This window comes from Pezoporus flaviventris, unplaced genomic scaffold (genome assembly GCF_033815535.1).
Source record: "Pezoporus flaviventris isolate CSIRO_AGI_PZ_B2104156 unplaced genomic scaffold, CSIRO_AGI_Pfla_v1 ptg000020l, whole genome shotgun sequence".
NCBI lineage: Eukaryota > Metazoa > Chordata > Aves > Psittaciformes > Psittacidae > Pezoporus > Pezoporus flaviventris.
This window is the reverse complement of record NW_026892568.1, coordinates 6,030,218-6,055,094: the sequence shown is the minus strand read 5'-3', so window position 1 is coordinate 6,055,094 and position 24,877 is coordinate 6,030,218. Positions and strand designations below refer to the sequence as shown.

General features: G+C 49.2%; 1 protein-coding gene across 1 annotated transcript; it reads right to left on the bottom strand.

Annotated features, from left to right (window-relative positions):
* Positions 1–1,273: 1,273 nt before the first annotated feature.
* Positions 1,274–24,201, bottom strand: CDRT4 (CMT1A duplicated region transcript 4). Its single transcript, XM_061455558.1, has 2 exons — positions 23,968–24,201; positions 1,274–1,740 (listed from the first exon to the last, which is right to left on the bottom strand). The coding sequence occupies exons 1-2, from the start codon at positions 24,074–24,076 to the stop codon at positions 1,355–1,357; spliced, it is 495 nt and encodes a 164-aa protein (XP_061311542.1). The 5' UTR covers positions 24,077–24,201; the 3' UTR covers positions 1,274–1,354.
* Between the last annotated feature and the right edge of the window lie 676 nt (positions 24,202–24,877).

Here is a 24,877-nt window from a genome sequence, read left to right as displayed (position 1 = left end):
TGAAGGTTTATTTATTTCTTCCCAGTTCTGTGGCTCATGACCAAAGCCATGGGTTGGCAGGAGAGACACTGCTGAGCACGGGGCTTGTGACGTGCTGTCTCTGTGCGTGTGCAGGCACGAGGGGGTGAGTTACCCAGGGCTCAAAATAGGGCAGGAACAGATTTATTTATACATCCATAGAAAACAGTGATTCCCCTTTTGTTTGCATTTTCCAGTTCTTTACATTCTTTTCTTGCAGAGGCCCAACACTGCTTTCAAAGCATTCAGCCAAGGAGTGGCACTAGTCCCATCTCAAAGTCACACACTAGTGGTACCCACAGGCTCTGTTACACAAGTTGGAAGGTCCAAATGAAGGAAGATGGCCATAGAGATGGTACTAGAAAACTGGATTCTACCTCTGTCAGCTAAAGAATAAAAAGCTTATGGTCTTGCAAATAGTCTTAAGACATTTAGCAATATTCCCCAGCTCCTAAGCTCTGAGCTGGCACGCACTAGTGTTGGAGACCCTCAGTAAATGATTTCCAGTACCACATAAGGCTAAGGACTTGCAGGAAAAAATCACATCCCCCTGCAATTTTGACCTCAGCATCTCTGCTCATCTGTAAAAGTGGGAAAGGAGTAGCAGGTCTTCTACCAGCTGATTGATCAGCTTTGCTGCTGCACTGCTATTGACTTGTATGCATGAAAGCATCACATGCATAGATATATATATGGAAAGTCTAGTAAATGCAACTTGAACAGACATCACACCCTAAGGACAGACAGATCCTGGGGAAAAGGGATAAAAGTACAAGAAAATGCTCATTGTGAACTCCTCTCCCTTCTAGTCCATGCTCCTTCAGCAGCACACAGCTTCCATAGAGAGTCTCAGTGCACTTTACCTCCAATGACCAGCATCTTGAGTGGATGCGGATGCAGATGCACACAGAGGCTGTCACCCCCAGCCAAATCCCCACAGTGGCTGCTGGCACTCAGCACCAATGCCAGCAGGGTCACAAGATGCAGGAGAGCAGAGAACTGGGTCCTGTGTGTGCTGGGCTGTGTGGGCACACAGGCATCTCCATCTCCACAGTGTGCCTCTGCATTGCACCCTTTGCGAGGCATTTGCAAGAAGCAAACAGCAAGTGATGTGTGTGAAGCAAGTTCAAGAGGAAGAGGTTCTTGTTTTCTCCAGACCTGAGAGCAGACAAGCACAAAATGCAGCACCACGACCTTCTGTGTTTGTTTGCTTTCACTCAAATAGGGCTTTTAGGAAAAGGGTCACAAAGTGAAGTGCTATTTGCATGTGTAGTTTAATGCGCTCTGACAAACACTACAGAGCATCTTCTTTTCTTTGTTTCTAGCTGCACGCAGATCATTTCTTCTTGCTGGAACTTGCCAAGGAACTACTTGGTAGCACACACGGAGGAGGTTTTCTTGCAAAAATAACCCTGTGGCAACCACTTGTCGATGGCAAACTGCTCTCAGGCATGAGTGTTTGGACAGAACCCCTCCCAGCCCTGAGGATGCTACCTCTCCTCAGCTTCGATGGCACTTGGGTTTCCTCCTCAGAACCGGTTTCCCCGGGCTCTCCGATTGTGTCTGTCTCTCCTGAGCTGCTGCAGGAGCCCCTTCTCCATTCATCCTGTTCAAAGAGCATCTTGACCATGGGGGCTGTGTGGGTGACATAGGCAGGCTGCGGCCAGCGGTGCTGGATGAGGTGGCTGGGCAGACCGAGGTTGGCTGAGGGCATCTCATGCTCTGGAACCCAAGAAACAGACACCATGAGGGCACACACAGTTATCTCCTGGCTTACTCCCTCTCAGGGAACGGGCAGAAAGAAGGATGCCTTTGGTGACACCAAGGATACTCTTTGGAGCCAAAGGCCATTGTTAGGATCACTGATGGCTTGGCTATGGCCAGGTGGCACTAAGGGACAGCAGTGCCGTAACAGGTAACTACTCTGCATCAGGACTTAAATAACCCATGCATGAAAGAGATTATCTCCATCATATCTAGTTTTTGCACCTTTATCTCTATACTTAAGCACAGGGCATGATTGCATTGACCAAGGGGGAGCTGCAGAAGGTCAGTATTACACTGAGAAGCGTAACAGGGAAGGAAAAGGGGTGGGACCAGCAGCCAAGCTAACACACAACAGGACAAGACCACACTGAAGACCATCTCAGTCTCATCTTTCTGCTCTAAACCCCCTAAATCACTCAAGTCTGACAAGCACAAAGCCATAAGGTTGATAGAAATGCCTGGAGGGTTTAGGCTGAGCCCACCTGGGAAGATGTCTGTGCAAAGGAAGCTCCAAGGCAGAAAAGCCAAGGAAAAAGCATCATGCAGAGCAGGAAGATGCATTCAAGTAGATCTTGGAAAACAAGATCATCGGCATTAGTATTTTTAGATACAAGCCTTTTCACAAAACCAGCTTGATTCCCCTTAGATGTCATTAGTCCTTTAAGAGCTACATAGCACAAAAGCAGAGTTTTGTCTCAAATACTTTACTTTTCAGTAGCTCTACCTAATGCAACAGTTAATTTTGACTAGTCAAAGTAGTGAAATGCAATCTTGTTCAGCACAAACCACTAGAATCAGATGGTAGGAAAGTCCTGCTACACAGGCTTCCCTGAAGGTCCGTTTCTGTCAAAGGGATGAACTTCCATGCTACAGCATACTTAAAATGGGTCTGTAGCAAGCTCCAAACAGCAGCCTGCGGGTAAGAAGGAAGAAAACAGACGGAGCAACCATCCTCCAACTGGGCTTCTCCTTAAGCTATCCATCCTTAGAGAGCCCTCCATACATGGTGAAAACAGCAGCCCTAAGGAAATGGGGTGACTCAGGTGCCCTCAAAACAGCCAAGGACAGAAAGTGGCTGCTGCGGAGGGCAGCAGAAGCAGAACATGGTCCTATAAAAGAGCAAGGCTATTTGGGTTACAGATGTGGAAACCCTGCTTCACAAAACGCTGCTAAATATTATTCTTTAGATGCTGCATGAAGCATTTCATACATGAAGGGCAGGAAATACTTGTCACCTCCATAGCCCTGCTCACCAGATGTCTCCGGAGGGTACAGTAGCTCTTGGTTTCCCCTCCTGGCTGAGCCAGGAGTACAGGGGAGGAAGCTGCTTCAAGTGGGATTTACAAACCTGCCCACATCACACACACCTGCCTGTTCCTAAATCACTCAGGTGCAGGTGGAAAGCCTGGTCTTACCTTTCATTGGGCACTCTTTTCTTTCAATTGGGAACCATCCTGCCTTTTCTCTCCCCTTCTCTCCTGCAGGGGATCAGTCCTCTGTGACCAAGCTGTGGGAAACACCCAGAACAAAACCACACTGCAGTTTAAAGCTCTGATATTCATCTGGGATACCCAGGATCCTCACCAGAAAAGCATGCCAACTTTGGGTGTTCAGAACAGGGACGTGCAGGGACAGAGCTGCAGCCACTTCTCCTAAGGTCCCACCACAAGCTCCTCATTGAAGTTAAATACAACTCGGGGCTCTAAGCTTTGTGTTTTGAAAGAAACACACTGCTTCAGGTTACCTTTTGCTAAGCCTTAGGGACAGAAGGAGGAAGGAAAAGGGCGTTTCAGCAGCTTCTGCACCAAGAAGCATCTTGCAGGCTCCCAAGCTCAAGAGCACGCATCTCAGCCATAGCTCCTGCACCCTCTGTCCGTGCTGTGAATGGTGCCAGATGGTCTCTGGGTGTGCAAAGCATCAGGAATTTGCTTTTCCATAGGCTTTGTTCCCTCTGAGCTCTGCCTTCCTGCACTCCCCTGCCCGGCCCCTCCGGCTCGCCTGCTAATGCCCGCTGACAATAGCTGGTTTTCGTCCTATCCCAATGGCTCATCCAGCCAGGATAACCCCATGAAGCTGATGGCCCAGACCAGCCAACGGGCACAGCCCAGGCTCTTCCCCAAGGTTATAAATAGCAGCAGCATGACACGTTATCAGCAAAAGAGAAGTTTCCATACCAAAAAGGTTTCCCTTCAATCATATTGCTGTGAGGTTGCACTGTTCTGTACCTGTGTTATACACACACCACACACGCTCTGCTTTACCATCAGGAAAAACCCCAAGTGGAAAGAGTCTGGCTTTAAATGATGAGCTTTCAGGCAGTGGCACACTCTGTGCTTAAAGGAAATGCTTATTTTGACAAGCTGAGATAGCCCATGTCTCTTCAAACGTCTGTGCTGACTCACCACTTGTGGAGCTCTTAACCCTCATTGCACAACTGATTTACAGGGCAGCTCCTCAGGCTGATGCGTGCAAAGCAGCTATGAAAGGGTTAAGAAAGAAATCTTGTTAAAGAACAATTCACCTCGAATCCAAGTGTTTCTGATGACTGGGAGCTCTGACTGAGCCTGTCCTCCAGAGACTGGAAACACAGCGTGGGACCCCCAGCATCAAAAGGAGCCCGCATGCAGGAGCTGCTCTGAGCAGCAGCTGCAGAAGGCAAGTGAGAGCTAAAGCAACCTGGTGCATAAAACAGCAGGTCAGGCACCAGCCACCACTGGTGAAGCACAGAAAGCGCTGATGTGGAGCCCCTTTCCTCACTGTTATAGTCTGTAGCTCAGGTCTTTGTAAGATGAATAAACACAGGGAGTGAAGCCTGGGCACGCAGCCACCACACGGGGCTGAGCTGTAAACTCAATCCAGCAGTAACAAAGCCCATGGAAAGAACAGCGTGAGCCCCAGAGGCACAGCAAAACCTCCCCTCCTGTTCCTAGCCCCGCTCCAAACAGCTGCGAGATGGGTGCAAGGGCCACAGTACCATCAGCTCCTAACACACACGTGGGTGAGGACCATGGTGAGCTGCTTCTGCACATAGCCCCAACACAAGATGTGCTGGGTGTTTTGCAGAGCCAACCAAGGTCCAGCTGAGTCCCTTACCCAAACAACTGTGCAGTGATAAGGCAATGAGTGAGCACAGCAAGGTGGTGGAATAGGGAAGGACAAGGTTTGCCATGCTGAGATGTGGCTCCAGGCTCTTGCACACTTGGGACCTTTACCTTTGCTGTACCAAGCCAGATGTTCCCAGCTAAAAGAGTTCCTGATGGGAAGAGGCTCGCTAAGCTCACGAGTTGAGGGCAGGAGGACACACACATGCACTAGGTGTGTATCCCAATATCTCAGTGTTTGCACAGTATTATTTGACCTAGATAAATAGTGCTACTTACGATATATACCTGATTGGTGAGGGGGAAACAGCAGTGTGATGGACAGAACCCCAGTTTGGATATTTGATTAAATGGGAGCATTAAGTGACAGGATAAAGTTTGGATACCCACCAGGTGACATTTCCTGTGTGGTTATGGGTGCTAAAGAGCCTCAGATAAGGCCACAAGATCTGCTTTCCACATTGCCCATGCTGGAGTGCTGACACATACACTGATGGATGCAAATCCCAGACATTCCTCCTCTGACCTTATCTCCAGCCCTTCCCAAGCTAGCAATGACCAGAGAAGCCCCTGGGAGAGAAGACACAAGCATCACCCAGACCACAGAGCCTAGATCCATCAGCCTTCCCTGCATTACATCCCTGATGAGGTCACCACAGAAGGGACTCCTTCACACCAACAGCATGCAAGGAGACAGCCAAATGCCACAGCAGCACTGAGAGCTGAAGATGGGAATGCAAAGCACTGGAGAGAAGATGCCAAGGAAAAGCCCAGAGCTGACAACGTCCCAGCAAAATGAGATGGGATCATCAGTAACCATTAGTTATTTACAGCTTGTGCTTGGCTACTGGCCTGGAAGCGATTGCAGAACCCAGGGAGAAAAGGCTCCACAATATCCCAGGAAACCTCTAGGCATATCAGCTCCTCTGCTTCATAAGCACCTGCTAGTGAAACCTGTCTCCAGGATTGCCCTGGTAAAGGCTTTCCAGAGCAGGACTGGCTCAACTTCCCTCCCGTTACAGTGACAGGGTTATTGCCTGTCTTATCCTCTGCAAACCCTGTCTGGGGTTTATCTAGAGCTGTCTACACTGCTTTGTTATCTGCTTCTGAACTGTTTCAATGGGAAACACTCCAACACTCTCCTCTCCCATCCTGATGCCAGCTCAGCATCTCACTAGGATACACTGAGGAGTTCCATGATGGGGTTTTCACATTCCCTCCAGACTGTGGTTTCCAGTAACAATCCTGACTCTAACACAGTGAACACCCCTATAACAGCATCAGGTCAGGCCTGCCACGTACCATCTGATGCAGCTGAGACAAGGCACACATCTCCCTGGACCACTGTCACAAGCATCAGCCTAGCCACAAGACCACCTGCAGACTAACCACTGGGAAACATGGCTCCTCATGTAGAGTACAGCCATAGCCATGGGTGCCAGGACTTCCCCCCAAAACCACCCGTTTCTGCTTCCACTTCATGTTCTTCACCCTCTGCTCTTGCTGTCCATCCTTGGCAGTCAGTACACTGTAAGAAGAGACTATCAGGTTCTGCAAAGCTCCCCATGTGCATCCTATCCCGCACTTTTATCAGGTCTTGAACTCAGACCGCATCCAAATTCACCGATTCCCTTCCCTAGGATAAGTAGCCAATGCCAAATATAAAGACAGACCCTGACTGAAGCAGCAAGATCAGACAATGGATAAAACCTGCAATGAGAGCGAGGGCATCAGGCAACCTCAGCTGCTCAGGTGCAACTATAAGGCCAGCTTAGTATTGCCTTTCTCTTGGGACAGCTGAGAGTTGAGAGGCAGGCTCTTTCAGCACACAGATAAGCCTGAAGAGTTCAGTTTTGCAGCATTCATGTGCCTTTCTGAGAGTGCCAGCCCTGGAACATAAGACCAAAACAAATCTCCCACCTGGAAGCTTTCCAAAGAGGGCCCTGAAGGATGGAATACCTAGAATGGGACTGTAAAAACACCCTCTGTTAGCTTAACTTTTTCCTCCTGAAATAAAAGTCATGCAAACCCAAAAATTCCCTACTGACTTCAGTGGGAGTGTCCCTGAAAGCCAAAAAAAAAAAAAGCAGCATTGATCAAATTTAATTTTCTTTTACTGTCATCAATGGAAAGGTATCTAAATGGGATAATTCAGGAATCCAACATCCAACTTCTTTCCTGAGCAATGGGGCAGCCCTCCAGCATCACCCACCCAACCTGTCAGGGAGCAGCCGCCTGCCGCCAGCTATGCAGTGCTGGGGTCTCCATCCTGCTTGGGGGATGGATGGTACTGAGCAGGGGCCAAGTAGCACATCTATCTAAGGTGACTAAAAACATGTCATCCTCTGTAAGAGAAAGGGTTAAGCTTTTGGGGCTTGTGAGGCTTTCTCTTACAAGGCCTAGACTGCAGCTTCCTAGCATTATACCCAAACAGACTTTCACCGTAATGTCACGTAGAATTTACTTGAGGACTGCATTAAACTCAAGACATGGATATAGTGTTTTACAAGGATGCAAGCTTTGTACCTGTAACTATTCTTTCAGGAAATGTATTGTCTGTCAGACTATTGCAATTCCCTCAATGTTAAAGGGTGGCAGAGGAGGACACAGCCTCACACCTTTCCCACAGCCCTACAAAGGCTCTCCATCCTCACCCACAAGCAAAACAGAGCAGCAGCATTTCAGAGCTGCATCTCAGCACTTACAAATACATTCAGCCCAAAAATCAATTCAAAAAGCCTCCTTTGTTCACAAGGAGGTGCCACCTCTGCCCAGCTTTGTGAGCCTCCTGCCTGCTCAGTCTGACCAGGCTATCGAATCAGATTCAGGTTGTTTGGGTATCAGAGCAGCACACTCTAGATAGTGGAGTTTAAAAGACCCCTCAAACATCAATCCTTGTGAGTCTCAATGAAAACAGGCAATTCCAGAACTCGAGCACAGAAATCACCAACAAGAACTAGGATTCCTATAGAATGGGGACACATGTGGCCAACTTTAAATCCAAACCAAATGAACTGAGCTTTAAGGCATCGACAGTCAAAGGTCCAGGTTTCTAACTGCACCCAAAAAAGCAGCACCATCAAAGCCAGGCACTTCCATAGGCGAAAACCAAAGAATACACAGAAACAACATCATTCAATGAGCACAGCTTTTCTTTATTAACCAGAACATAAAGCACATGCTAAGTTTTATTCAGGCTGACAATTAAGGTTTACCCCCATTGTGACATTACTATAAATTCACTTTAAATTAGCAGGCTATGCTATATACCTGTCACTGTGCTCTGCTTCATGTTGCTCATTGTCTTTCTCTCTTCAGGATGGAAAGCAAACCTCAGACAAAGCTCTGTTGCTAAACCCTTTGGTCAATAAACATCTCCCTCATGGCCTACAACTCTCAGCTGATAGCACACAAGGGATCCGGTAGCAGGGAAGCAGTAAGGAAACAGCCGCTGCTTGTTCTATTTTCTCCAACTACAGGTTGAGATATTCTGTGTAATAAAAGGAGAAATCATCCCAAGGGAAAGGAGGGAGGTTGCTTTTCATGAATGCCATTGAAGTCATAAAGTACCCAGCACTTTGCTGCATGCTCCAGCTCATGTGAGCCTTAATTCTAAGAGCCTTGCTGGCAGCGGGACAGGTTTCACACTCTTATATTTAGAGAGACTCGCCTGAAAAATAGCCAAAGCTGTCACTTATAAATCAGGTTGTTCTGACAGTGCCCAGAGCAAGTAACAAAAGCAAATGGGGGGAAATGAAATTATACGCTGCAAAGGGAACTCTGAATAATAAGCTTTTATTTTGTGTTTTTAGAAGTTCACAATAATTAGAGCTATTTTTTCCTCTGTTCTTTCATTTGTTTTTAAGCCAGCCCCTGCTGACAGGCCCTGGGCCCCCAACCTCTCGTTCCCATTCCTTTGGCTTTGGCCATGTGGTTCCCATATTCTTGGCTGGGGTACACTGGCCTGCAAGAAGAGACATCTCCAAAGGCTGGGGTGGAGAAGCTACAACACTCGATTTGCTCTGGACATGGGAACCCCTGCAGCACACCCCTTCTGAGCAGCTTGCAGGCACACACATTCCTGCAGCATGAAGCTGGTCCACAGGACACCCAAGTCAGTGGGTAGGTTCTTGCCTGCAGCAGGCTTGGCAATGGGGACCACAACATCTTCCACTGACATGGGATTTCTCATTTGAGCCGAATCCATTTTTCCTACAACCAAATAGAACCGTAGCACTGAAAACTACTGATCTAAGTCAGGAAGACATCAGCAGCTGGCGTCTCTTCCCTGTGTCATGCGGGGGGGGGACAGCATCCATTCCTCCAAGAAAGCTGACAAACTTATTAGTGTTCTATTTTACCACCTTAGCCTGCACTGCTGGAGGATCCTCAGGGCAGGAATTTCCTGCCTCCAAGATTCCTGTCCAAATGTTTAACCTCTTAGTTTAACCAAGACAAAGAGAAATGAGTGCTACTCTGCCAGAAGTCAGCTTCAGGCTTCACTGGTCCTGTACAGCTCCACAGCAATTTGCTCTCATCTTCAACAGGATTTTAATCTGACTCTCAGTAAGAAGCCAGATGGAATGGCAATTGCAAAATGTACCGCTGGGAACCAAATAAAGCTGATGAAAGGATAAGAGCAACAAAACTACCCTTTATTCATTCATCCATCTGATGTTACTGTTTGAAGTTCTCCATGAACTGCTTCCAAACTCCTCCCCATACATGTGAATTGGGAAGCTATGCAATAAAGATGGAAAGAGATGATCACAGGCTCCAAGAGGGCTGGAGGAGTAAGAGGTCAACAAGAAGAGGCAGCAAGGCTATTTGGGAAACTGAGAATGCCCATGACAGATCACAAGGAAGGGAAGAAACCCTGCCTGGGTGCTAGGGCCACAGTGAAAAGCCAGTGGAAGAAACAAATAGCCCGACAAGTGTTTCACTTCTGTTTATTCCAAGATGGGCTTGATGTAACATCACGTAGAGTTACCAGGTGCCCATCCATTGCCTTCAAGGGGCTTTGGATGCACTGGAAATTGAACCATGGGGTAAGATGGCTCAAGAGCAACTAGCCAGGAGGTATCATCAGAACTATTTCCAAACACATGCTGAGGAGGTAAAGCACTAACCCATACAGATGGCATCCCCTTCACTCCAGAGCTGCCTTAGCAAGCACTGTCCTAGTCCCACATCCATCTTCAGTCACCAGGACGGGCTTCTACCCCCAACATCCAAGGTGGAACATAAGAGAAACAAACCCCAGTGTTCTCACAGCAGCAGCAGTTCACGGGCTCTGCACCCCTGAATCTCATGGAACATGTTTTACAATGCACCCAGTGATATATCGAGTTACTCGGTTGAGAACAGGAACACGGAGCAGCACACGCATGCGGCACAGCTGAATGAACAATAACCACAGGAACATTGCTGGCGCTCACATTTCAGTCGAATTCAGTTTTACTTTGCAGACACAACATTACAGCCCTTGCTTTGCTTCTATTTTTTCTTCTTATAAGAAGGAACATAACAGAAAAAAGGTGGACTCCAGGACTGAAGTCCTCACTGTTACACCCGAGACGCTCCAGTGTGTATATGCAAACAGCAACTGAAATAGAAGGGGCGGTTTCCCAGCTGCTCTGATCTGTGCAGTGCTATTAGTATGACAACCACTTAAACCAGAGGAACATCTGACCCCAAAGGGATGGGTGATGCTCTGGCAAGAGCAGAACACGATACTGAGCCAGGCTGGTGTAAACAGGGATAGTTCACCAGCCGCAGCTCTGTAAACAAGGGCTTGCCCCCTGCTATCAGACAAGCAGCAGTGCCTTGAATTAAAAGCAATTCAAACTGTTCATGTCCTTCCAAACCCAGCCTAAGCTGCCTTTCTTGTTACTCTGACCCACATCCCCCTGAGTAGCCCTGCTTCTCTCCACCCGCACAAGCTCAGCCAGGATGAGGACAAGGAGGCTGGGTTGTCCATCCCACAGGCACCACTGAGCAGGGAAATACCAAGTTGGGAGCAGGCAGAGCATAGATATTGAGGAGAAAGTGCTTGTTTATGTGAAAACACAAGGAGGCAAATAGTTGACATTAAGATTTCAGGGAGGCTGTGGGACTGGGCTATTTCTTTCAGCCCTCACACAAAGGGGCCTTTATTGTCCTCACTGTAAAACAGAAATTATATTGAAGGGCCTGTGGAATTTCTGGGCATTTTTTCCCCTTGGAGACTCAATGGCTCGCACTCCAAAGCGACAAATTAAGTAGGATGCAAAGGACAAGTTGTTCATATGTGGCTCTGCATCCACCTCCTGCCTTGCTACAGCCACAGCTCCCCCAGACCTTTCACCTTGAGAAACCCCTACTGCCTGCAGCACCCAGAGGGGCACAGCCCAGAAGAGCCTGACCAGGGTTCACCCGTGCCTAAAGGAGCTGCTCCACAGCTCCCCATCCTTTATTTCTCCCAGCTCACAGGTTTTTCCATGGACACCCATTCCCTTTTAACTCTTGGTCATCCCTGAAAAGAAGCCCAGACGGACAGAAAAGCCACCTCCTCCAGGAAGCAAGGAGAGCCCTTTCTGGTCCCCAACATCTGGCCATAAGCCATTCCTACAGCCAGTTTATGCCTCTGACCCCTTTGGGGCACTGTACATCCTCAGGGAGGACCTAACCTCCTTGTCCAGCGGGAACAGGATGACAATCCATCAGCAGCTGCCGTCTCGATGGAGTGTGGAGGAGGAAGCAGTGCTGGGGTGAACAATGAGCGCTTTGTCAACCCAGGCAAGGGAGACGCAACAGAGCAATGAATGTTACATGCTAAGCTGGTGGGATGCTTCAAACAGATCAGCTTGTTCATCCTTTGCTTCCCGGAGGCCCCTGCAAGGAATTCTGGCATTGCCACTTCAACTCAGTGCTTAGCTCGAAGAAAACTTGTTTCAAACGTCCAACAAAGCTTTCCTACTGGTTGGAGCTCTTAATTCCCAGTTTGAGTTTCCCTAATAAATCCCAGATTGCTCAGCTTCCATAACACTGGTCCGTGAGCTCAGGCAGCAGTTAACCCTTTGCAGCCCCAAATAACCTCCTTCTCCTGTTTTATTTGCCTTTTTCAGGATAAGCTGCACCCTAGGGAAGGAGAGCAAGTACTCAAAGCCTGTGTACTGCATTCCTGTGCAGTATTCCTGTGGGACTGCAGTGTCTATCCCCATCCAAGATCCATGCCCCTGCAATACGGCACATGCTTCATTGCTTGTGCTAACTGTACGAAGCAGTGCTGTGAGGAATGAGTGCAAGGAATTCAGCTTCATCTTCTGCATGCAGAAACACCAGGCTATTATGGTGCATCATCCACATGCGAGACCCAGACACAACCCACCTAATTATTGCACCTAAGAGCAGCAAACTCTACAAAGCTCCATGAATGTGCACAGTGCCTCTTTGGGTATGGTGCTGTTGCACACTAAAAAGCCAGGCAGTTTTCATCCACATAAGCCTTTACCAGAAATGTACTTTCAGAGCAATTGGCAGCACTACCAACACTTGCTCTGTGTGTATGAATATCCATAAGGACATCTACAGATGCTTCACACAAGCATGTCTGGGCAATCAAGTCTGATGCTCTGCTTCCCAAAAGCATCTTTTCAAGAACATCTATGAAACTCATTTTCAAAGACAAAAGCATGATGATTTCAGCTAAGAAACAGAACAGGTCAGAGTGTAAGCATCAACACACCCAGTGCTCAATGTTAGCACAGGTCAGAGTGTAGTATCAACCCACCCAGTGCTCAATGTTAGCACAGGGTTGTTTGTGGCAGGTAAGGGATGCAGGCAGCATTGCATCCCTACATCTCTGACCTCCTATTGCACCTTCCAGAGGAGCTGCCTGTAACAGCCAGTTTTCCCACATTTCTTCCCTCCATTATTATAACACAGGCATGACACACTCCTGCTCAGATAGCGAGTGCTGCTCCAGAGCTCTCAAAGCACTGATGGCCATCAGCACCTTCTAAACCTCTACAGAAACAGAGGCTCCTTAGTGCTTCCTCCTCCATTCAGGCTGTCCTCCAGTCCCTTTCCACCCCTGGTTAGACCAATGCAGTGGGCATGACCTGAGAGGAGACTCCAGTACCTCAACACTGAAAGAGGCTCCTCACCCTTCCATACACCCAGCTCTGTCAGGGAAGAGCCACCACCATCACCACCCCCCAGCAAGCTCAGCCTGGCCATTTCCTGAGGCCACAGTGACAAATGTGGCCCAACACAAGCATCCTGCCAAGCTGCATGTCCCCACCTGATTGACTCCAACCCCAGCAATCTGAGGGGTTGTTATTGATGTTTCCACTCAACCCATATTTTATTGAAAACACTCCAGTGTTACCCTAGACACTATAGTCTCTCATACCCCCCCACTTCAATCCTGATGCTTATAAACACCCTGGTAATAATAAACCACAGTAGAGCCATACGCCTCAAATCACAGCTAGAGCAACCACCTTGGAAGCCCTATGGGATGCTCTACTCTGGAGACTGAGCAAGGGCCAGGATTTCATGTGTTTATGAATAAATACATCTGTAAAGACTACATGGTTTGAGCTACACATTGACTCAGCATGATGTTGCCTGGAAATGAGCTGGCTTGGGAAGTTCTTCTAGTGCAGCTTCTGTTTTAATGACTCTTGCAAGACTCCCACAGCTCACACTGACTAAGCAATGCAGCAAACCTCATTGTGAGCTGCATCTTCCAAAAAGCTTAATCACACATTCCACCCATATGAACACCCCCAGAGAAGTCAGATTATGTTCCCTGTGTACAGAATACATCTCAGGTGCAGATTTAATAGCTTCCCTGCCCTTCCTCCCTCCATCAATATGTTATGACACAGGCATGACACTCCGGTGGCAAGTTTGCTGGAAACCCCACCATAAATCCGGGTGGTTTTGGCTTTCAAGTCATGTGGGGTGAATACTTTCACATGTCTTCTCCATATAAATCCTCCAGGAATGCCATGGCACCTTTCCAAGTGCTCTGGCTGGTAACCCAGATGTACCAGAGCAGGGAGAGCACCAGAACACGTGGTGGCAAGGTGCACACCAAATAAGAAGGTCACCCTGTGACAAGTCTCAAGGGGTGCCTTGCTTCTGATAGCCAAAGGCCATGCTTTGGAAAGCTTTCCCGAGAAAGCTGTTGATCCCAACTCCCCAGCCCCAAATTTCACCCTCTTGCTTTATCAGCAACAAGCTGGTACAAGTCATTGCTTTCTTGGTCCAGCATCACCCTGCTGATTCTACTTCAGGCGTCTGACAGTGGGGAGTATCAGAGCCGAGTCTTAATGCTACCAAAGTACATGTAATGACCACGTTTTTCCTAGTAATCGTTTTCCTGAGACAGGAGCCATGTCTTAGGAAAGGAAAGCCATGAAAGGATGGTCGTTTTTCACTGCAAGATGACCAGTTCAATGCAACATTTCCCAACCAGATTTCTCTAGCAGAAAACACCCAGTCTCTTCTGCAGGGCTCACATGCACCTCGGTGGTGATGCTCTGAGTCTTGTAACCAGAGTAAAGCATAGGCACGGGTCCTGTCTCACCAAGGGTGCCTGCCCCGAGCAACTCTCACACAAGGAACACAAGTATATGGAGTGACTTAGCATGAGGGAGGCTACAACACCCATGCAGTCACCTGCAATGCTCTTCCAGGGATTCTGCCACAGCTCCAACACCCCCGGTACTCATGCATGTAGTAGAAAACCCAGTGCTGGTGGTTATAACGCACCATGGTTAGTCTGCACACAGCAAGGACTGGATCTGGGATAGATGCTATCACAGGAATGAAGGAAGAGGATGCAGGCTGGCAGCAGAGCCAGGCAGGGATAGCAGCTCTAAGTATTAGTCAGAAAGAGTCAAAAGTTCATGGTATTCCCACAGCAGAGAAGTGCTGCAAAGGCACTACCCTTGGGTTAAGGGCTTAAACACAAGGGGAATGATATTCACAGCAAGGGCTTCCTCCTCTCAACAGAGCATTTGCTCCCTCTCCATGAATACGAAACCGCAGGCAAAACTTGACACAAGGCAAGCCAAAACCCCAAATCCAGGTAGAGATCAGCTCTCCAGGCTGAGATCACAATCACCATGGCCCAAGTACTCTTGAGCAGCTCAGTTTCATCACCCAACAGCACGCAAATGGGGTCACGCACCAAACCACGTTACATCAAGATTTACATAGCACCATGTGTAATACACGTAGCTGAGTTACATCCAGGATGTGCCATGGGGATGAGACAACCTCAGGGCTAATACTCTGGAGTCTGAAAGCTGAGGATAAAGCTTGGTTAAAGGCCAAGATGTTGCCCTGAATCCCATCCTCACACAAACAGCCCAAACCCCAGCTCAGAAGGATGCTCACAAGCCTCAGGCGTATTCATGGTCTTGTTGAAGCCTGGCTCTGCCAAGGCTGAAGAGGCTGACACATAAGCAGGCACGCTGTGGAAAGAGCATCTCAGGCATAACTAGAGCTGTCATCAGTCTGTGTTTCTCAGATAGCAGACAAGAGGGATGAAATTGCTGCTGTGGAGGAGAGCAGCCAGCCCCGGGGCATGCACTGCTGCTCCCAGAGGTCCTTCCTACCTCCTACCTTGGGTACTGGCCACCCAAAGCATCTGTGTCCTACATAACAACCAAACATATTTGGGCTATGGTGAAGGCAGGCATTTTCTTTACCCAAAAGATTTTCTGCCACATTTAGCACAGATTCAGGCTCAGAGAGATGCTGAAGCACAACAAAAACTCCAGTCTGGGCACACATGTGGCCTCATTTACAGGAAGGTCTATCTATGAGAGAAAATAAGGTATTTTCTCCCCCATCACAGCCTCCCTAATACTTGGTTGTCCTCAAACACCCCCCAGCAAATGCCTTAACAATACAGGTTACAGCAACACAGCAAGGAGACTTGGCCCAGATCCTCACCCAGCATAAATCAGTGCTGCATTAAGGGAGCCAGAGCTTTGTGACAGCAGCAGATCTGGCTGAGGCTCAGCCCACAAAGCCAGCTGCCATCAGCCTAATGCAGCACAAATTAAACATCAGGTTTTCCAGTCGAGCCGTACATCAAAAGCAGAGCTCTGTGATCCAAGTTACAGGCACAGCTTCAAGCTAATATTTGTTTTTCCTTAATTACTGTGCTATTAGGCTCTGCAGTAAACTTCACTTGATAGGCAAGATGCTGCTGGCAGCCAGAACGAACTGCTGAAGATTCATTTCTATTGACGGCCACTTATCTAACGCCACAACCACAGTGAGCTCTGTCTGGCCAGTGACATTCAGACCACCTTTCCTGCTGAAACACTCCTAGACAGGATCATGCATATTCCAAATCTGGGAAACACAACAGAAGTACCAAACACCACCAAAGGGTGCACTCTGCTGTTCAGCGGTGCCTTTCCGTCATGTAAAACAGCCATAATGTCAACTTGAGTATTGCTGGGCTTCTGACTTGTTCCTGCATCCCACAGGATCAAGAAGGATGCTCTGGGTCCCTGCTTGCTCCCCCTCCCTGCACCTTCCTCCCTATTTTGCTGCCTGTAGTCCCAATAGTTTCACAGAGAGGAAGCAGACACTCAGGGAAGCCACACATTTCCTTTTTAGCAAGGCATCCCACAACGTGACTCAGCAAAACACAACACAAGCACAGCACGTGTGTAGGAACCCTGAAAGGATGGTGCAAGACTCGTGGGGTGGCTTGGATCCAGATCCAAGTTCAGCTTGATAGCCCAGGGGAGCTCCCTGTGCTGGCAGGAGCACTGAGAGAGCTCAAATCCCTTGCACTGAATGGTTCATCAGCAGCTCAAACACTGCCTTGGCAAGTCCCCACTTACGGCTGCTGGAGAAACCTTCTCCAGTATTCATTGGAATGGACATCCCCACTGCTGTGAATGGTTTCTCAGTTGCAAGCTGATCAGAAATGATCAGATCAGAAGTTAATACAGGAGACATCTCCTGTCTCACCCAGCAGCCTGGTCTGAGAGCCAGGGCGATACTTGCTCACTCCCAGAGGGAGCATGAGAGATGCCACCTCTTTAAGGGAAACCTTCCATCCATGTCATCAACAGCACTTCAGCAGTGCTGACAGCTGCTATGAAGAGCCACTCTGCTATAAGACAACTGGGACATGGCACTGGAGGTGGCAGCATGAAGTGCTCTGTGGTCCTGCATCTATAGGCACAGTCTGGTACCCAAGCTGAGTTACAGCCTGCAAGCAACCTGCTGCTGGTTAAGGCATTGGGATATAAATTCATCCCAAAGAGGAAAGAACCTCATGTGGCTGCAGTCTCCAGTAGATGAGGACCAAAGGATGGAGCTACTCTTCCATGGATTTCTTGGAAGACCAAGACAGCCATGAAAATCAGCTTCCCCACACCTCTGTGGCTAGAAGCAGGAGGCAAAGCTTTCAACCAGGCTTTCTCCTCCTTCCTTTTCTACCCAATTTGGGGCAAGGATTGCATTTAGCTAACAGACCCCAACCTCTGCAGCACATCCCACCTTGCTGCACGACAGCCCCCTTTGTCCAGATGGATTTGGAAGCACCATGTAGGAGCTGTGCTTGCAAGCTGCTATCTCTAGCGGTGGCCACAAGGGATTTCACTGAGCAAGAGGTCAAGCCTCTGTGGTTCCCAATACTTCCCTTTCACGGGGCACATTCTAAGTCTTAAAGCACTCGAGTTGCAGTGATCCACAGCACTGCTGAGGCTGGAGGCACCTCTGGAGATCACTGCTCCAACCTCGCAGCAGGGGCAGTGGCAGCAGGTTGCTCAGGACTGGTCAGATCGTGTATAACTCAGAATGGACTCTTCTGCTTTAACTATGATCCCCTTTAATCATGGAAAAAACGACTTTCGTACAAAGGCACTCAGATCAGGCAACATCCAATCTCCACAGCAATAATGACTCGAGCTGGCTGAAAATGACTTGGGAGGGAAAGAACTTCAGCTCAGAACTATTTTGCTGGAATAAATCTGCGCTTCAGAGCCGTTGCCTTTTCGACAAGATGAGAAACTCCAACTGGAAAAGAGCCACTTTGCATCAAAAACCTGATCAGGCAGGAGAAGACTTTGCCTTTCGCTTAAAACCATCTCAAAATGGAAAGTTCGCACTTCGTCATGGAATTCTCCTTAGCACAGGAAAACGTTTCCCAGCCAGCTCCATCCATTCTGACTGGGTTGCTCTGCCAGTGACACCATGCCTCAGGCACAGCATTCTATGCTCACCCCAATGTGCCTTAGCTCCTGGCTGGGGTTCCGCAGGGCCCCAGACTGCCTCCCACTGAGCAGCGCTTCTCTCCAGCTGGACACATCATTGCCCAAGCATCTCCCCATCTCCAAGCCAAAAGTATTGCTTTGTGCACAAAAATCCTTGCTCCAGTGATGTCCAAGCCCGTGTTTTGGCTTTGCTGGGCTCAGGGTTGCAAACCTCAGCCCTTCACGAGCAACCTGGCCCTTTGAAATGGAGCAGGAGCAGACAGACAAGGTCATCCCTCCACTCCAACGTGCCTGTTCTGAGAGCCCAGCACACATCCACGGCACACCCCGCATTCCCTGGAGATGCCATGCAGGAGGAGCAGGGTGTGTGCACACGCCTTGCTGTCCATGAGCTGGTCTGCATGCAGCCTGCAACGTGAGCCAGGGGCTGAAATAGCATCTGCTCTTAGCAGGAAGATGCTACGAGGCTGCGACACCCGCCTGCCACGCCAGAAATGTTCAGCATCCAGCCAAATCAGCCTTGAGGACAGCAATACCGGGTCTGTACAATTAATCTTCCAGGGGAAGAGAACATCCCCTCCGCCTGCCCTTAGGAAAACCAGGACACCCGAGAGGGAGCTTCCACATCCCTCCCTCCTGAACAACAAACAGCAGAACAAAGGTGAGGGCATAAAAGGAAACCCTGCATGGACCTGGCACCAAATATAACTCGGGAAGAGGACAGTTGCCTACAAGCAGCAAAACCTCTCCTGCACATGGGTTGGTTTATCCGCAGGGATGGGTTTACCTACATGGACTGTGGCATTGATTCACTCAAATGACTTTCTCGAGTGATTTAGCTATAGCAGGTTCTTCTGAATGTATTTCCCCCCATACAACTCGCCACAGCTTCCCCCAGCCCCAGAGCCTGCAATGCTGCTGTCAGAGCAGCCTGCACACAAGGATAAAGGTTTTACATGTCCAGGAAAGGAAATCCCTCCAATAGTTGTGGTTGCTGAGTTATGGTGGGGTTTGAGTCTTTGAAGGACCCAAGTGATGGAGTTCACTTGGAGCAACCTCCTGATGAGTTCATTTTCCTGCGTGTTAACAAGCCTTTGGCCTGAATGGAGCTGAAGGAGAACACCACAGAACAATTTATCCATCTTAAAAGGCAAAACGCAAGCCCATGGATCCATCGGGAATGCCACAGGAGCATAGCAGAGCAACCCCACAAGAGCAGGCTTTGGGTTCAAGCAGCCCTTTCCTAAGCAAACCTTTCCTTCAGGATCCGGAGCTGGGGGGTCAGTTTTAACTAATGAAGCTGTGAACAGCCCTGACAGCAAGGAAAGAGGCAGAGCACTAATGTCATCACTTGTGTGACCCCTCCCGTGTCTGCCATCTGGGATCACTTTGTCAACGCTTTCACTCAGCACAGGAAATTCTCCCTGTCTTTAGACCACATCTCAAAGGGGAAAGCAGCCCTCACAAGCCAATGACTGAACCTCCGCTCACTTCAGTGACACATTCAAGCTTTCAGGCAGTTGGTTACTGATTCAATATCACTCAGCACGGCTTTCAGCCACAAGATGGAGATTAGGCACAGGTTTTGCTCAGAAGAGCATGAAGAGCACACCTAATCCCAAAGAGACCTTCACAGGCATCTGAACCAGGACACCCTGACTCAGTGCACACCAGCGCAGCTGTAGAGCAGCCCCTTTGCGCCCTTTAGATGGCAGAAACTTTCTCAAAGCCGCAGAAACACGTGGATAAGGGGAAAAAAGATGCAAGTCTGAAGGTCAAGAGATGAATCCAGGTGAGGAAGAGGTCGGGAATAGAGCTGGGCATGCACAGACTTGAAGGCTGCACTGTTACAGCCAGCAGTGCCAAATAAAGGTAAGGCGATCTGAAATGATCTGAAGAGATTTGTGGCGATTTCTAGAGCATCTGGCAGGGAATTTGTTAACACTTTTCTGCAGATGAGGTGTTGCACACAGGCTGCTCCATCAGCAGGACTCAGCCCTGGACCCATCTGTTGTCACAGGGCCAGCAGGCACCCACTCAGCAGGGCCAGAGGTACCAGCAGGACACACGTGCTCTCACATTGAAGCCTTCAGATCATCATCCACAGTCAAAACCTTGTGCACTGCTCTTCTACAATATCCCCAAGGTATTTGCTTGCAAGTTCCCTGCATTCCTCACACATTCCTGCAAGGAAGCTTCCAATAAGATTTCCAAAGGAAAGCAGCTCCAAAGAAACCTGCACACCAGTTCCTTCAGAAACACAAGGGCTCATCACTGAATTAAATCTTACAGCACTCCTTCCTGAGCCCTGAGCAAGAAAGTATTCCTGGAATTCCTCTGTAGCTGTCCCTGGAGAACAGCTCGGCCCTCTGCAGTGCTCTGCTCAGCCCTACAACACCCTCTGCTTGCTTCTGCCCTTCCATCCACTGCAGAGAAAATGGAAGTGAGAATCAGAACACGATCATCCCAGCATCTTCCCTTTTATTCCCAAAATAAGAGGGTAAAAACCAAAAACGGAAGCAAGGAGTTGCTGTAGCAAGTACCCCACAGGGCTGCCCTTCCCTTGAACTGGTAGGAAAGGGATGTTTCAGATTGAGTGCTTCCTAAAGCTGCTTGATGCCAAAAGAGACAGAGGTACCCTCAAACAAAATGGAGATCACTAATTCTATAAGCACCCAGAGGTTTGTGTTGCCAGCCATGACACACCCTGGGCTGGAGTTTCCTTTGCAAAAGGTTAAGCCCTCTCCAAGATGCTGGGCTTCCAGAGCGAGGTTCCTTCTGTTCCATCAGCCACATCCAGTCCATCACCTGCAGGACTCAACCCCATACAAAAGGCATTTAACTCCCCAAACCACTCACTGGACTTGGGATAATCCATGTTCAGAGGAGCCAAATCAGGGCATTTGGATCCAATTAGCGCTCCTAATCCGTCCTGAAAGTCATCCAGGGCTGAAGCTGTTCCAGCCACACATATGGCTTAGAGCAGGAAAGGCACAAGTCCCTCGAAGCATCCTCTCCAGTGTGTATTTCACAACAGTGCTGCTCCTCACTCTAAAAGGAAAATCACTCCTATGTATACCATGAAGTTTTCTTTCTCAGCAGAACCGATCATGCCTCCCCTATAGCAACTCTGCCTCCTCTCTCCAGCCACACATTGTCAAACCCCTTTGTGACTCTACAGTAAGCGTCTATGGGCAAGGCAGAACAACGTTAACTCCTGAGGCTGCAGGAAGCCAGCAAGCTCACACAGACACCTCCCTGTTCCACAGCAAACGGGCCTTTGCCACATCCGAGCTAGAGGAATGTCAAACCCCACCACAGGACACAGGCTGCAGTGTTTGGAGCCCAACAGGGCTCTCCCCATCCCACACCAGCACCAACCCAGCCAGGCTGTAAACACACCTGGGTCCCTGCACACCTGGAATCACCACATCTTGTGTTATGGGGAGGGAAAGGGTTCTTTGCCCTGTTTTAGCAGCTCCTCCTCTTCTTACATTCATGCCCTGAGGTCAGCAAACGATGCCAACCCAGACCCAAAAGCCCACTGCTATTCACCAGACACAGGCTGCACCCCTGTTGTGGTGCTGCTTATTTGCCCTAGCTCAAGCTTACCTGGGATGCTCAGGACATCACACACTACAGAAGCTCCAATAGTGCATCCAGGCAATGTGGCACCCAGCCCCAACTGCTGCATGACACTGAAGAGTTTAACAGGACCCTCTGACATAGCAAGGGGCAAGACATAACATGGTCTAGTGAGCAAGTGTTAGGTGACAGAACACCACAAAGGAAAGAAGTCAGGTATCTCCTACTACTTCTCCAATAGAACTCCAAGTTTGTGGAGCTCAGCCTCACCTACTTGGGTCTCATGCTGGATCTGAATTTCAGATGGATCAGAAGATTTAGGTCAAACCTTCTACTTCCATCCAGTCTGTGGGAAGATGCAGGAGGACCAGAGGCTGGCTCTTAAATCCAGGTAACCAGCATCAGCCCCAGGTGATGTCTAACAAATGAATGGGAATGGCTCTGGATGGGCAGAGGAACACCCAATACCCCAACTACCTCATGCTACCCCATGGTCACCCCAGGATAACTTAGAGCAGCCCCCAGGCTGCCTCAAGGACAGGGGAAAGTAGCAAGAGCACCTCGATTTCCTCATCATGCTTCAATCCCTTTTAACGTGACTCCTGGATGTGTTTTTCCACTACACAGAGTGCAAAGGGAACAGACCCTCCTTTCAGCCAAACCAGCCAGGGCTGTGCTGAACTCACCCGAGCCTTTACAGTTACTGACTCCAGCTCTGTCCAAGCCAGACCACAGAGGCACAGGAGGAAGCAAGAGCCCATCCAACAGGTCACCGGTCCAACATCTGCTTTCCATGTTCCCCTGGGCAGGGCTCCAAGTGCATAACATACACATCTGTCTGTCTGTCTCCATACAGCACATGCCTTTGTCCCCTCCGACGCTCCTGACCAGTGACCCCAGCAAAACCCGGCAGAGCACGGTGAAAAGCAGCTCCCCAAGGAACACACCTCATCCCTGGGGACAAAGCAAGGCTGCACAATAAAAGCTACAAGCGGAGGAGCTGTGATCCCCACCCAGAAGCAGGGCTGTAAAGCAGCAAAACCTCTCCAAGTACAAACTAGCAGCGCCATAAAGAGCATCCCTTCACTGCAGCAGCGTTTCTGCCATCCGCAGCCTGAGCACAGCAATCAGTGCTTTTATAACCCCTCCACATGGGTGGCAACAGACACCTGCAGCAGGACACATGGACAGGGTGGAGGAACCAGTGGAAATAGGTGCTCCACGCTACAAGGGTGCTGAGGCGCTGGCACAGGGTGCCCAGAGAAGCTGTGGCTGCCCCATCCCTGGCAGTGTTCAAGGCCAGGTTGGACACAGGGGCTTGGAGAACCGTGCTCTAATGGAAGGTGTCCCTGCCCGTGGCAGAGGGTTGGAACTGGGTGAGCTTTAAGGTCAGCCCTAAACCATCCTATGACACAATTCCATGATCACTTAACATGTTCACTTGCTTCGTGCAGGTGTGCACATCACACACACACAGAGGCAGGCTCTCATGCCTCTGCAGAGGCTGGTTGAAGCACACAAAGTCATGTTTAATGTTCACCATGTTCCTGCTACATGCACCGCACCAAGCTATCTGCTGCAAACACACGTTCCCTGGCCCCCACCACCAGCTCGACATTGCACAGGCAGTGAAGCCTTAAACAGCCAGCCTGAAATGAGCCACTAATGGCTGTAATTAGCCACTGGGCAAACTTCACTGCTGGGATCAGTGGGGAGGGAGGGAACTTACACCCAGAGAAGCAGCCTTACTCACTTAAGTGAGTGTCGCTGCTTTGTGCTGAGCTGCCCATAACAAAATCCTCCTGTTTCCAAGTATTTCAGGGAACGCATCACATTTCCCAAGGAGGCAACTCCTGACTTCACTGCAGAGATTCAGGGTGAACTGAAAGGTTCCCCCAATCCCTAAGGGCATGCACAGGGAGCGCTGACCCCAGCACACTAACAAGCCAAGAGCAGAACTAACCAGTTAGTTAAAGCAAGTTAGTCAAACATGACACGGAACAGCCACATTTAGCACAACACAGCCCCATGCTCTAAGCACAATCTCAGTCCCTCTCACCTTGGCCAGCTGCAGACATGGAGTTCACTGGTATTTCTCCAGTTTAAATTTCAACCCAGTTGAGATTCAAGCTTATAAATAAGAAACAAAGATACAGAAGGAAACCAGCGATAGGCAAATTATCACACTGGAGGTACACAAAGCTGGCATCCTCTGTGACACAGGGCACTCCCCAGCCCTGGGCAGCCCTTACCTGCACATGGGTTTCTGAAGGTGTTGATAGAAGGTGTTTCCATCCGTGTCAGGCTGTTGAACACATCCTGCTCTGAAGGCTCCAGGATGTCCTTTAAAAAAGCATCCATTTTTCTTACACAGGGATACAAAACTTACACCCACAAATATAACACCACTCGATGCTAAGTGGCCAAAACACTTTTCCTCCTGTTTTTCTCCTCAGGGACACCCAGGCCAGGAGCAACTTGGAGGAAGCTGCCACCAAACACTGGGTTACTATAGAGACACTATGCAGCCACTGCTGCCTCACACACCACCCAGCTTCAGAGAAGCCTTGGGGTCAATGGGAGCCTGACTGAAAGGATTTCAATCTGGCTTCAAGCGTTAGACACTTCACCCAGAGCTCGCTGCTTTAGGTAGCATTGGGCAGGATACAAAGCCATGCATTTTAAAGCAAACACCACAATTAATGAGACACATTTAAACCCCATCCTCCCAGTGCCGCACATACGCGGGCCAGCTGAGCTCTAGGTACCTGCCATGCACACTATTCCACAGCCTTCTCCCTTACCCAGTGCATTTGGGGTTGGTTAACTAAATAAACAAGGGTGTAAAGGAAGGAGCTCCTTTACAGAAGCCCAGCCTCACCCACTGCAAAAAGTGGGAGCTGTGCAGTGGATACAGGCAGGGTTTGCCCACAGCCCTTGTTTTCCCCTTTCAATATCTACTTTCTCCCTGTACTGCTGATTCCCTCAGCTCATCATTCCCCTTTTCAGGTCTCCTCCCCAATTTCCTGCCTCTACTTTCTCTTTCCATCCCCATTTCTACACTTCTCAACCCAACCTCTCCTGCCCTGCTGCCACTTTCCCAGCCCCAGTACCTGGATAGAGGAGCCAGAGGGCAGTTTCTGCTTGAGGCAGGATGGCTAC